The 14,065-nt window shown below is 41.3% G+C and overlaps 1 protein-coding gene and 1 long non-coding RNA gene across 21 annotated transcripts in view; one reads left to right on the top strand and one right to left on the bottom strand.

Moving 5' to 3' along the window:
* The window catches only part of LOC110827052 (uncharacterized), a 158,418-nt gene that overhangs the window by 103,964 nt on the left and 40,389 nt on the right, over positions 1 to 14,065 (top strand). For all 20 annotated transcript variants that reach the window (XM_087341603.1, XM_087341604.1, XM_087341585.1 and 17 more), the window contains one exon: positions 3,466 to 3,541. In XM_087341603.1, the coding sequence (XP_087197729.1) occupies positions 3,466 to 3,541 (76 nt within the window). The remainder of the gene's footprint in view (positions 1 to 3,465; positions 3,542 to 14,065) is intronic.
* On the bottom strand, positions 10,954 to 13,536 carry LOC147870960 (uncharacterized). The gene is made up of 2 exons (XR_015533005.1): positions 13,388 to 13,536; positions 10,954 to 11,257 (listed from the first exon to the last, which is right to left on the bottom strand). It is a non-coding gene; the product is annotated as an uncharacterized LOC147870960 (long non-coding RNA).

The following is a 14,065-nucleotide window of genomic DNA, read 5'->3' as shown; positions in this document are numbered from 1 at the left end:
GGAGATAATAGCTTTTTACACTGAGAATCATACGGAACACATAAATACACGACTCATAGTTACTGAATTTTAAAGCAGATAGTTCATATAATTACCAGTAGGGTTTAAAGAGTTAATGTGCTATATTTCTTGATATCCATGTCTACTAGAAAACAGTATTTCAATTCTTTGGACATCTATTACCAAAACGTTAGAGGTCTCAGAACGAAGCAACTCGAATTCTACGATAGCGTCTGGTCCTCTGGTCATAGTATCTTATGTTTAACTGAGACATGGCTAAACGACTCGTGCTACGATCTCAATTTATTTCCGGACGGTTACACTGTTTTCCGTTCTGACAGAATATGCACAAATAAGACGCGTGGAGGTGGAGTGTTAATAGCTTTATCTCCCGGAGTACATGCCTGTAAACCCAGGCACGATTTAGAATCTTTCGAAGAATGTGTATGGGTTGAAATCCCCTCTTTTGATGGTCTAAATCTACTCATTGGCAACCATTACTTTCCGCCTAATGCTAAATCTGAAGTTGTTGCTAATTACTTTCGATTTCTGGAAAACAATTTGGACACAAAATTTTCGGGTTATTCTCATGGGTGATTTTAACACCCCCTCGTTTTGACTGGAAGCGCGGTCTCCCTCTGGCTAACTGCCATTATTATTCGAAACTGAAGGGAGATGCCATCTACACCTCCGCGTGTCTTCTCGACCTCAGACAATGCATGGAAACTGTTGGCAGCAGTGGTCTCCTAGACCTTGTATTTACGAACTTCAGTGAGTTGGGTTATTATTATTATTGATACTTTTATTGTAAAGCCGGATGTTTACCACCCACCTTTTGTTATTAATGTCCCATTGTCCCTGGAAACAGGTATAAGAAATTCCGAACTTTCCTACCGTAAATTTGCATCTGGGGATTACACCCTGTTGTATAGCATTCTGTCGAGTTATGACTGGTCATATATGTACAGTTCACCGCTGTCGATGATGCTGTCGCTAGCCTGAACTCGGTTGTTTTAAATGCTATAGATAAGGCTGTTCCCCGCGGGTTTACAAGAAAATCAAAATTCCCCCACTGGTTTTCGAGTGCCTTACGGTACTACATCTGGAAGAAAGATTTGTTTTACAGACGTTTTAAAAAGAATAAATCTGATTACTTTTATAGTAAATTTTCCTTCTCTCGCAAGCTAGTGAAGGCTACAATCAAGTCTGACAGACATTGTAATTTTCAGATTATAATTTGGCCGAACCGGAATATAGGATATATTTCCGTAATACATAAGAAGGGAAGGAAAGATGATTGTAAAAATTAAAGGGGTATAACAGTAACCAGGACTTTAATTAGACTTTAAGGAGGAATAATTAAATATATTCTAGAAAAAAAGTACAAGGAAATAGAGGCGGAAGAACAAGCAGGTTTTCGAGCGGGAGGATCTACAGTAGATCACACCTTTTGCTTGCAACAAATTATTGGAAAGAAAACAGTTCGAGCACAACCTCTTCAATTAGTGTTTATGGATATAGAAAAACCTTGTGATAGTGTTCAATTAACCAAACTATGGAGAGCTTAATAATCATTTGCTTTCAACTCTACTATAATACATGCAAAATCAAACACTGTAGAGAAATTCTATATTTAAAATAAGAATAGGAAAACATTTGGCATCTGGATTTCAATTTACCAAAGGGTTACGCCACGGATGCTGTATACCACTCACAGTTTTTAAAATTTAAGATTTTTACTTGGAGACGGAAAAAAGATTCCAATCTCCGAAACGTCGTTCTTATTGGTTTTTGATCTTGGATGATGGGTAAAGTCCACAAAATAGTTTGCTCCAAAAATCTTAAGAGAAACTCGAACCCTGGAAAGTTTTCCGTTCTGTGACCTCAGATCATATAATTTCCTCTCCGAAACGAACGCATGTTGCCTTGGCGTCGTTGATTTAACTCGGTTAATTTCCTGTCAACAGAAACAATCCTTGTCAGGACTCGACTCCAGTGTCGACGCAAAGATTACTTTTCCCCGTGGAAACCGGAAGGAAAAGTAATGCCTATTATGGACGGCCATTCAAGTAATATCTCTTGAGAAGCAATTAAATTTGCGGAGAACAATTGTATGGACCTAGTCGTGCGCTGTTTTTCGAGCCATACAAATCATTACCTCAAACCTCTGGATACGGTGGTTTTCCAGTCGCTCAAAGTACATTTCAGTATGGAGATAGATTTATAGTAACCTTAAAATAAAAAGAGCTTCAGGTTAGCCAACTTTTAAAAGCAACCACATTTGCTTCGAGGTAACTGGAATTTTTTTACCAAATGTGGAGCTATTTAGGAGAACGCATTTTCTGTTGCGGAACCACACTGAAGAACACATACCGAAATCAAACTCTTCCACAGAGAGTGCTTTAATATGCATTGGACATTAGTATTTGTCATGAAATCTCCTGCCACAAGTCCTTCATTCTCCAAGTAAGCAATTGCATGATATTTCTCCAGTTCTAGTTCTTACTAAACAGACAAAGAGCAAAAGAGGCAGGCAGGAAAATAAAAACTACACTAACATATTTGGTAAACACTGAGGATGCGAAGAAGAGAATAATAACTAGGGAGAAGAGAACTAATGTGAAAATAAAAGAAAATTCCATGAAAACTGTTCGACTGTTTCTAAGTTAATCATAGCTAGGAAACTGGCAATGAATTCGATGAAAAATGAATGCTTCGAATGTGCCGAAAATTATTACGAAAGAAGAAAAAGGGAAGAAAGGTTGGGTAAAGTGACGATGACTGGCTGTTTCGTTGTCTGCTGTTATCGTCGTGCGGGAAATACAACGAGCAGTACAGATGAAGATTAGGAAGTAAATAGTCCTCGAGAGGGCATCTCTCCCGACTACAACATACGAGGCGCGTCCCAAAAGTAAGTTTCCCACTCGTCCCACAGCTAGCAAACCTTATATTGCGCGAAGCGACTGTGCGTACGTGATAGAGCAATGACGTAGCATGGCGCATGCACTAACGGTACTTCCCACGTTCTCACAGTAGCATCGTTGCAGCTGTTGAAGATGGAGGTTCTTATTCCAGCTCCCGCCGACTGTGAAGTGCGGTCAGTGATAACGCTAGGCCGCACACGGCTCGACGGACAGCGAGTCTCCTGCAGGAGTTCAGCTGGGAGGTGTTTAATCATTCACCCTACAGCCCGGACCTCGCTCCCAGTGATTTCCATCTTTTCCTACACCTCAAGAAATTCCTGTCCGGTCAGCGTCAGCGTTTTGAGAATGACAGAGAGGCGGAGATGGTTGTCACACAGTGGTTCCAATCCCAGGCGGCAGACTTCTATGACACAGGTATTCAAAAGTTGGTCCCACGGTATGACCAGTGTCTCAATTCCGGTGGCGAATATGTTGAAAAATAGCTGGACACTTGCTGTATCTGTTGCAATAAATATTTCCATGAAATTGTATTTTGTTTCAGTAAACGGCCCCAGGGAAACTTACTTTGTAGACCAGCCTCGTACCATCTAGCCGTAGGAGTAGGGACAAATGGACAAGTGAGTTGTTTCAGTTTTTAAATATTTAAATAGTATCATAGTTTAGGGTAGCGTTACCACTGTGCACTTGCTCCGGGATAACACATTAATATGCTGTGAGGTTCTTATGCACTTGTGCTTGACAATACGCAAGCTCCTACCACTCTCTGCGTATTTGCCCATCTTTGCATACGTAATGACGCTTCCTCTGGGTGGACACAATTGGAAAACACGTAGCATCGAAGAATCTTACTGCGTTAAGCACATAAATACAAAATGGTTAGTGACAGACAAGCAGTCAAACGAAACTGGAATCTACAGTATTATACAAGGCATCTCTTGTTACATAAATACCAAGCAGAACGACAAATCATCTGGGCACGAGACTTATTTTTTCATATGGCGTGTAATTCGAGAGATATGGGGGTGTTTAATACGCAAAGGGTATTTACGAATACATTCCTTGCCATACATCTGAATCTTAAGGCGTTTCCAAATTAGTTTTCTGTTCGAAAATGTACTACACTTTGCTTTTTGAATCATAAATATATCGGTAATTCAGTTTAATTAATTCATTAAAACATTTTAATTTGTTAATATTCTTACAGCCAAGCAACAGAAACAACAGCAAAATATCAAAACAATGTCTTATTAAAGACAGATAATACAGCAGCGCAAGAAGACCTAATGATGAGATAAAATCGAAGAGTTTAAGTGAAAAAATAAATCCTAGCGGATATGAACAAATAAGACGCAAAAGATTACAGAATGCCATGAAGCTAAAAATTATTTTTGTTCAAATGTCAACGTCCTTGCAAATAAAGCAATTAGCAGAAACGTATCTGGCAGAGAAAAGTAACTTTGACGTCGTACCATAAAAGTAGAAGTGACTTCAGGTTTCTTATTTGGAATGCGCACACCAACAGAATGAAATTTCGAACACAAAATAATTATCTTGTAATGAGGAGCTCAATCATCTGTAATTTTCACCAAATATTATTAAGGTGATAAAATCAACAGCAGACGGCACCAGTTAGAATCCTCTTTAATCGTACTGTGTGTGAGAGAAAGGGCCGGCAATGGATAAATAATTACCTGCGATGAGTTTGTGTGTATCTAGAAAATACACACATAATGTGTATATGCCTGAAGTGAAAATGTACGAGTCTGTCTGTGCCCTACCAGACAGCGCTATCCACGCAATTTGCAATATACAAATAGCCAAGAAACAAACCACCTCTGCTTTCCGTAAAGCCGAAATTACAGCTTCAAGAAAAATACTTTTATTCGGTTCCTGTGTGACATTCTGCCAACAGTTAAGTTTACATAACATAAGTAAACTTAGGCAAATTAACATTTATGATATTTAACATCGATTTGTTTTGTACAAAGGGGTCAATTTTTTACAACGATTATTTTGACGCGAATTTCTTCCTCAAAAAAAAGTACAATTTTTATTCCAGTAGAAATTCGAAACATGTACATTTCAACTATAAACTACAAAAATTGACATTTCGTTATTACAAATTCTAAACAGGTCCTCATTTCTCACTTCTCCCATGCGTGCTGCATGTCTCGCAAATTCTACTCCTTCATCTGTTCATATTGTCAACCTACCAACATTACAATTACAAATTCACGGCTATGAGATTTTAACCGGAGTCCTGTAACATCTTGGCTGGGAATCGAAATTTTCTCCTCGGAATTCCGTCCCCAAAGACTGTCGATGCGCTGTTAATGTCCTGGGTCTTGAATTTCTAATCGATTCCAACTTCAAGATGCAGTTTCTTTTGTGAGGGGTGTAGCCCTTTGTGCGCGGCCTGTAATTAACGTTTTTCGATAGAGGTAATGTGATTCTCTTAATGCTGTTTATTTTAAAGGACTAGAGTTACGTCTGAAACAAATTCAGCCAGTGGCAGCTGTTTTAAATGATTTAAACCTGCAACGTCCCGGCGCAAAGTAGAAACGAACCCGCAATGAGCAATGATGACATTTTTCTCGCAGTGCGTTCGAACAGTGAAACACCAAAGGACGTTAGTAAGACCACCAGAGCAGCTGTAAACGACCACTCCTCATTTTCAGAATGTTCTTCGTCTATTCAAGTTAATTTATCAACTTCAGCATTTATCTTTTTTTTTAATACCGTAAATTTAAGTGGAGTTGAAGTAACGGACGCACGTTAAATTCAAATTCTATTGGTACCACGCGAGGAAAAATGTTTTTACTGTCCTCAAATTTTTTTGGAACTTCAATGTAGTATATTGTTAAACCAAATTCATAAGCTTTGGAAACTCACAATGACGATGCCTATATGGGACGAACTTCAATATAAACTAACAATTGGTGAATAATACCTCTTAGTCCATGTATTGACGAAATTTCAACGGTATTATTCTGGAACGTATTATAATAATCGACACCACCGCCTTGACTGTCATTTGTAAATTTCACTACATTTCAAGCGACATAAGCTCTTGGCAAAGAATTCGTCACACACAATTCCAAGAACTGTAACTTCTATGTGACGTCGCTTGGTTTCTGGGCCAGTAAAGGAAAATATTCTGGTAAAGAGACGAATGAAATGCAATCTGTTCCAGCTTCAAAATGAAATGTAACAAAGGCATCGAATTATCTGTGTACAAATATTTGAATATGCTTCTGCTTTGCTTTGCACATCAAGCCATATGTCGTATTCAAATGTTTGGATCTGCTGAGGCACCAAAACCTTTCGATACAATTAACCCCATTATAGCAAGGCAAGCAAACAATCTCGTTCCATGACGTCACAAATCGCTTACATGCGCATGTTGGGTTCTGGCAATGCAGCGTCTGGCCTGACCAATGATGTTTAATTGCCGTGCGAACGGCTGAAACATATTTACGAAACTATAAATATATAATTAACTAATAACACGAACTGCAGCTTCGCAGAGGAATTTCTGCCAACACATACTCACAACTGAGATGCAAAATTGGGCAGATTTAATCCCTGTACTAACTGACTCAATACAGCTGAGTCGTGTTCGATAAGCTGGTAGTAAGCTTCCCGCCTTTTATAATTATTGCTATGCTGAGCGCTGATATTTTTCGTAATCGTGAATTTTACTTTAAGTTGGTCACAGAATACTGAGTAAGACACGAATAAACTTTTAAAAAAATGGTAGACTGCCAAGCCTGTACCACAACTGGAAGTTGTAGCCTGGAGAATGTAACTGGGAAGGAACACCGTGGATCTGACCGCGCGGAGGAAGACTGTGTATTCAGCTACAGCGCCATTTAGGAAGGGAAACAAAGGAGAATCAGTCTGGGACCAAAGAGAGTGGAGTGACGGACAAGTGACGGCGTTCCCACGCGATGAGCTGTGGGGTTAGGGCACAACAACAGCGTATTACCTGAAGCAGATGCTCTCTAGTTTAAGTACACGGTCCTGGTTTCTCAGCTTTGAAATTCTGAACCAAATTGCGCATTGATGGTTACGTTTAGCGTAACAGATGCCTGTAAATGTCGGAACGAAACCCAGGAACAAAGATTCAAAACGCAGGCGCGTTTCATCCTGAAAATCGGAGTTAGAAACCTGTGAATATGGCGGTCGTCTGGCTTGTTTCGCCGTGTAGTCTCTAAAGGATTACCGATCTTTCAGAGGTCCTTGCTGCTTCCATCATCAGGGCGATGACGAAGAGCTGACAGTTGTTCCGCGGTTATTCTATGCCAGCTGGCAATATCTCGGAAAGACAGTACCAAGAATGGGAAACTTCGACCTTATTTATCCTCGTGCCTACCTTAAATTGGTCCATCCATTTGATGCAAGGGTTACTACAAAACTAACAATTCAAACTGATTCTGTTTGTGTTTACTGCCAACTGCAGAGCGATGCTAATGTTAAAACATGTTTCACTGCGAACTTTGACAAGTCCTTCATAGGAGGCCTACTACTATTGCTATTGACGCCAAAATTGAAAACGCAATTACAAGAATTAAATAATTTTACTTACGTCTTACACAGACACGAGCATCGAATCTGCGTTATCTAATAAGAAGTACAATACGTAAACGCTTCTACGTCATCTTTCAGTGCGTCTGGCGTGTTCCTGAACGGGAGATCCAGAGAAGAAATTGCCAGTGCCCTCGTGGGATCGAACCCCAGTCTGCCTTTGACGATTTCAACGTCACGTCTAGCCGAAAGTTCCGATATCTGCTATTATTCTCCGAAGTCTCTGTCTACGCGGCTCCGTGACACCTGGAATTAGTTCAGATGTGATGAAGCCGACGGAGTTTCAGCAAGTCTTGTCCTCAAGACACATGTGACGCCGCGTAATAATCTACTTACTCGCATCAAATATCCAACATTGCCATTAAGTTCTTCTGGTAAACACATCTGAAGGTACAAGACAAATAATGTGAAGGATTATCAATTGTTACACTGTTGTGAGTCCTTTAAATTAAAACATGGTTCTATTTCACATATTACGAAAATAAAAGAGTTTCTTGATGGCAGCTCTGTCTTTTTTTAAGACCTCGGTCACCGCTACTGGCAGACAAATGTTCTCTTCTGCACGTCATAACACGTAACAGCGCAAAAACCCCCATCAGGAGCTGCCCGCACGTCTTCACATTTAGCTTGCCGCGGCGAAGTCTCTCTCTGGACCTCCAAACACTTTGTCACTGCATTAGTACAAAGAATGGTAACCCATTTTACCGGGCCAGCCTTACACGCAAGAGAGCGACACGTCTCCGAAGCCCTGGTTCCTACCTTCGAGGCAAGCACAGCGGAGCTGAAGACATCGAGGCCTTTCTGTAAATCGCAACGACTGATGTCGCTGCTGTGTGTGTGTGCTCGCACTGCCCGCCGGGTGCTTCGAACTGGGTAAAAGAGATGAGGTAACATTAAGGCGAAGAGCGTCCTTAAGACTTGTCGCCACGAGTAGCGCCTAGATGTGGTGCCCGTCTCTTCAGGTTGACATCATCATCATCTTCTTCGCCGTCGGATGTTTCTGCATCCGGTAGACCACGTTCTTGATTCGGTTGATCTCCTTGTGTGAACGTTTCCATGATGGCCGGCGGTTAGGTAATTTACGTCTTGCCCGTGTTTGACATTGTGGACAGACTTGGCCTCCTTCATAGAATCCCTCGGAATTTTCCAGGCATTCGTAGCAGGCCTTCATCCGACCACTGCTCACCTTCAGTTGTCATCGGCCTCCACACCGTCTCGTATCCACCACAATTCTGTATTAACTCGTTAACCAAGCGCCTACCAGTCCACAAGCCGTCGACAGTGGTCTCCCAGTCCCCCATGGGTTTGTTACCCGTTCGATATTCTCGCAAGAGTGCATGACCTATCCACCAATCGCCCGCTGTTTGAACGCATGCCGGCTGGTTGTCTACAATGAGTCCTCCATCCACCCACTACGCCACAACACGTCGAGCAGTCTAGCACCAACTCTCAAACCATGCAATCGAATTATGTAACACACTTAGGATTTGTGGCCTAAACAAAAATCAAGACATTTAAAGGAGGAACACAGCGTTTTAGCAGTTCTGATTCGTTATTCTGAAAAGATCTCTGCGAAGATCTCAATAATTACTCTCACCCACTACTGCATATTGGAACGAAAACTTGCCTAAATTGGCATTACTCGGAGAACAACCAAAATGCACGTAATCCTGGCATACCGAAAGCCACTCTTCCGCGCACTTGCAACCTACCAGAACGGCAGAGAAATGTCAACCGCATTGTTCATTCTGATTAAACCACTCGTCGTCTGTTACCTCACCAAGATACGTAAATAAAGTGGACTCTGTTATCTGACGCACGCTTAAGTCCTGAATTCAAGCAGTGTCTCCTTCCTGCCTTCGCTTTATACGCGGGGTGAACTATAAACGGCTTGCCCCATTGGTCGGGCATGGGTGTTGAGGCATCATGGATAATGCAGGATGTGTAATCTCGGAGTGCGGTCGGAATGCGAAACCAGTGACAAGGTCATTAAGCGGGCGAGGCTTCCACCCAAGTTCGCTGAACCGTCTGTCCACCTGTCGAAGTTTGGAATTCTGTTTCGGACGCCTGGCATCTAGGCACACAGCAACACAATGCTATCGACTGACGTGTATCGCAATGAGACGCCACGCATGCGAGCACGTGTGTGAAATGCACACGTGTTTATTCCTTATTTACTGACGACTTTCTCTAATTAAAACTGCGTTCCAGGGCAGTACAAATACTGACAAACATCCGAACGGAAACGTAACAAATTACTAAGCAAACTCGAAACGTTGAGCCGGTCAATAAATAACCAACTTTTCTCGTCCATTGCAACATTCACAGGGGCCCTACACTGAACCGTGACCCAGCGAATTAAATGCTGTGAGATACGGACATAGTGAGATTGACCCACAATCTTTGCGTCCGAAGTGACCTGTTACCTCGAAGACTTCCATTTTAAATTTTACAAGTATTTTGTTATCTCCCACTTAATTCCTCTACACTCTAATAAAACAAATGTAAAGACAGGGCCAACAGAATCCGATGACATTTACGCGTAACGTCTAATTGCTTGGATCTGATAAACTTCCGTGACTGGTATTTTCATTATTTAGAGTAAACTGAAAAACATTATTTTATATTTGCTGAGATCGGGGGACGGTGGAAGACCTCGATGATAGCGAATACCCTGAACATTGATGAAGAAGCCTTCAAGAAATTCTGAAATGTAAAAGAATAAAAGTGACGTCTCCTCTCGTTGTTAAACCCACCAATAAAAGGAGCCCCGATTTTGAGACCAACAACGCATTTCACTGTAAAGTAATTCAAATCAGTGACTTATCATCCGCTTATCCACCGACTGACCGACGCTTCTATCCAATACTTTATATATATATAATGTGTCCGCGCCGAATCCAGATATCCGACCGTCCTTGTGCGTTTGTCTATGATCCTCGAATTGCAAGGGCCTAAATGTTTGTCATAGATTTCCATGGACAAATTTCATAATTAGTGGCTACTCGAAGAAGCATTAGGAAGCAGGATTTGAGGTTTTCACGGCGGTAAGTCTAAAGATTCCTGTCTTCTGAGTTGTAGCTTCGTGTAGTCTGGTAAATTTCCACCAGCGTTTCGGAGGTCCCTGCTGCCTCCATTATCAGGGCGATGCGTGTTCAACGTAGACTGTACGGCTCAACACATCCTTGGGAATGGCTGATATCCAAACGCAAAACCTGATTTTTAATAGAAACCAGTAATGCATGAAGTCTGTGCTTATGATGATTTCTGATATGTGACGAGAAGGATAATAAGTAGTTCTAAGGTGTACATGTATTTTAAGTGCGAAATGAAAATGTCGGTGTAAAGAAGGAATCCATCTTCAGAGCTATCCGCCTACGTGCCTACTCGCCCGTCGTGAAGGCACCTATTACGTAAATTACTTACGTAACTACCCAGGTACTAGCCAGCTAAAAACCTTACGTATTTTTACTGAAACAGAGACTTCAGTTAACCAGAACTAACAGTAATTAACATCTCCCTCTTTAACCACAATTCATAACAAAAGTATGAGGACTTTGAAGTATGGAAACAACACTGATGAGTACATAAACCACGTGGAACCCCACTCCAGGTCGCCGTGGCGCGTATTGCGGTTAGCGATGAAACAGTTTCGTCATTCTGGGTGCCGTCCCACTGTTTGGAAGTTATTAATTATCGATGCGAACTCCCGCCGAGCACTTTCAATGGGTCCGATGTTTTGTACGCTGTTTCCCACGGTGACATGGAAGAAGAAGAAAACATGTTAGTTATGACTGTTGAAATTTTAAGGATGCAAAATGTATTAAAAACCACGTATGAAATAACAAGCAGACGAGAAATTTCTTTACATAAGATCACGAATTTCTGCATCGCAAAAAATTACGATGTGACTCGACGCGATCTCACAGAGGGGCGCAGGGCGATCATTTCCGTCGAAACACGTTTTCACCAAGTTAGTTCGTCGTCAGTTCTTCTTGGTTCCTTTTGATTATGTTTCGTATAATTTCGGAAATTTAAGTTGCCGGAAGGTTATATCCCTGACGTCATTCCTGTAACCGGAAGCAATGAAATATTTGTTTTAAATTACGTTCACGTATTTAAGATCGGAAGGAACAAACGTGACCAGACATGTCGCGAAGAAAGTTGAAGTTATACAGATCAAAGACCTTCTTCAAAGGGCATGTTCTTAAAGGTTCTCATACCTTGCTTATGATGAATGAGTAAAAATCACAAACTTCACTGTAGAAAATAACGTAAGCTTCCAAGTATCTCGAAATAAAATACTTCCAACTGTGTGAAAGTCTAGAATAGATTAAACTGGCGCACATTAAGTTCTGTGGCTGTATTTTGGGGGAAACGCCAATGCACATCAGATTAGCGTGACATCGGGGAACATCTTGACTAGTTGAGCCTATATTAGACTTTCAAGACACTACAAGGCTGAGGGGTATAGGCCGCGTCTCTGAAATACAAAGTGAACCCTCCTAAGATGCAGTAGATACTTACGAAATACAAGGTAAGGTTATGCAATGTAATAACAAGTTAACTACTTGTTATATTAACCGTATAATTTTATCTGCAATGAATGACTGTTACATATAATTATATGTAAACGTGAAGCCATCTCAAAGCTCTGTGAAGTTCAAGATGGCAGGCAGAGCTACTATTTAGGGGCCCACCGTAGCGGTTGTTCAGGCTAAGCGAAGGCAGGTACAGTTTTCCTACATTTTCCATTTGTACGGTCGCTCGTACTTTCTTAATCTTGAAAGAGCATGCAAGATTCTCTTACCTCTCAGTGTAATCTACAGAACGGCTTAAAGCGTTAGGCGAAATGTATTTTTATACCCTAAATTTTTTAGCTTCCTCTGAAATACAAAGTGTGCTCAGGAAAAGTATTTTGAGGCACGAGGAAGGAAATGAAGGCTGACGAAAATTCTCTAACGTCGCTCCTTCTGTTTCGAACCTCCTCGAAATTTGGCGATGATTATGTAAAAGTTTGGGATTGTGGAATTTGGGCCGAACGGGAAACGTTGTGTGAAATAATTAATATTATTATTATTATTATTACCTCCACCTTAACATAAACAAGGCACCATTTTTGGAATTTAGCCGTAAAGTAGGAACACGTGCTTTCTCAGTTTTGTGGGGAAAACTTCACACAGACAGTCAACGAAAACTATGAATCTCAAAAAATAAACAAGGTTGTGAAATTCTCGGCCGTTCTAAAAAATATTTTGATGGCCGACATTTCGAGGCACTTCGTTACATCGTCAGCGTAAAATGAGTAATCTGCGATAAAGGCTGATGTCCACTGGGCCTAAATGTAATGATTTTATCGCAGCGTGGGACTAAAGACGGCCTCAGCTATGCTCGCTCTCTCTCTCTCTTTACGTCCATTCTCTGTGTGAGAGCATGCCTTGCCCACTGCTACAGCCGATTTAACACGTAGTGGTTTTTCATTGTTCTCTGAACTCTAAGCATCTTAAAAGGATTCAAAGCCTGCTCCAAAAGAATATTACAAAGAAAGATTTACAAATGATATGACCCCTGGAATCACAGAATCTGTCAGAAGTAGTTATTACATGAGAATAAAATTTACCAACTGCTTTGACAAGTAGTTTCGGCCGAGAAACATCGATGCAAAAAAATGTTAAATTGCAAGTCATTTATCTGAGTCTCAAAGGTCACTCTTGCAAAAGTAAGATGTCTAAGAACTGAAATAACAACCGTTAATTCAGTGGAAGTGATTACGTACTAAGTTACGAAAAATGGATTTATGTAGCCATTTTTCTTGGCAACATGCTGGACACACAAACCAGAAATAAAATGCTTAAGACAGAAAGTGACTTACTTACCTTTCTTGAGAACAAAAATGCAGGGGTGGTCAAAGAGGAAATCCCTAAAGGAGTTGCATTCGAGGTCCACGTGGGGCGGGAGAAAGGGAAGGCTTGCAGCGTTTCAGATGTCGTTGCTATATCCATCATCAGGGCGATGCTGGAAACAGAGAACCTCAACTTATGTACTTGGAACCACCACACATCGTCTCTGCATAAATACGGATTCCTCTATAACTGGTACCTTATTATGCTGCTTTACGACATTTCTTACGTTACATAACGCAAGGTAAGATACAGCATGTATAATCGTGGATTGGAGATATGAAAGTATCACGTCGCAATAACGTGAAACTGTTATTCAGGAAGAAATGAGGAATATCACGAGAACTTCAGCCAGTCTGTGGACGGGACGGGACACAGCGTGCGATACGTGAAAGTTCGCCCACGCTACCAGACAGAATGCGTGGTACGACAGGAAGAGACTTCCATGCCGTAAATCGTCCCCGCACATGGCAAAACCCAGTCGTTGGTTGTACACCGGCAACCACGACGACAGCAGCTTCGTGTACATCTGCAGGCCGACGTCTGAATCTCGTCCATTTTTTATGCCCGTGTCAACATCTGGCACACTAGGCTGTCTGTGAGAAACACTTAGGGCCTAATGTAAATTGTAAAACACGTGCCAATTAAGACTCA

This window comes from Zootermopsis nevadensis, unplaced genomic scaffold, assembly GCF_977971745.1.
Source record: "Zootermopsis nevadensis isolate Lab colony 2312 unplaced genomic scaffold, Znev_1.0 Znev_ptg000082l, whole genome shotgun sequence".
Lineage (NCBI taxonomy): Eukaryota > Metazoa > Arthropoda > Insecta > Blattodea > Termopsidae > Zootermopsis > Zootermopsis nevadensis.
Note: the sequence above shows the minus strand (reverse complement) of the source record. Positions and strands in the feature narration are given on the sequence as shown.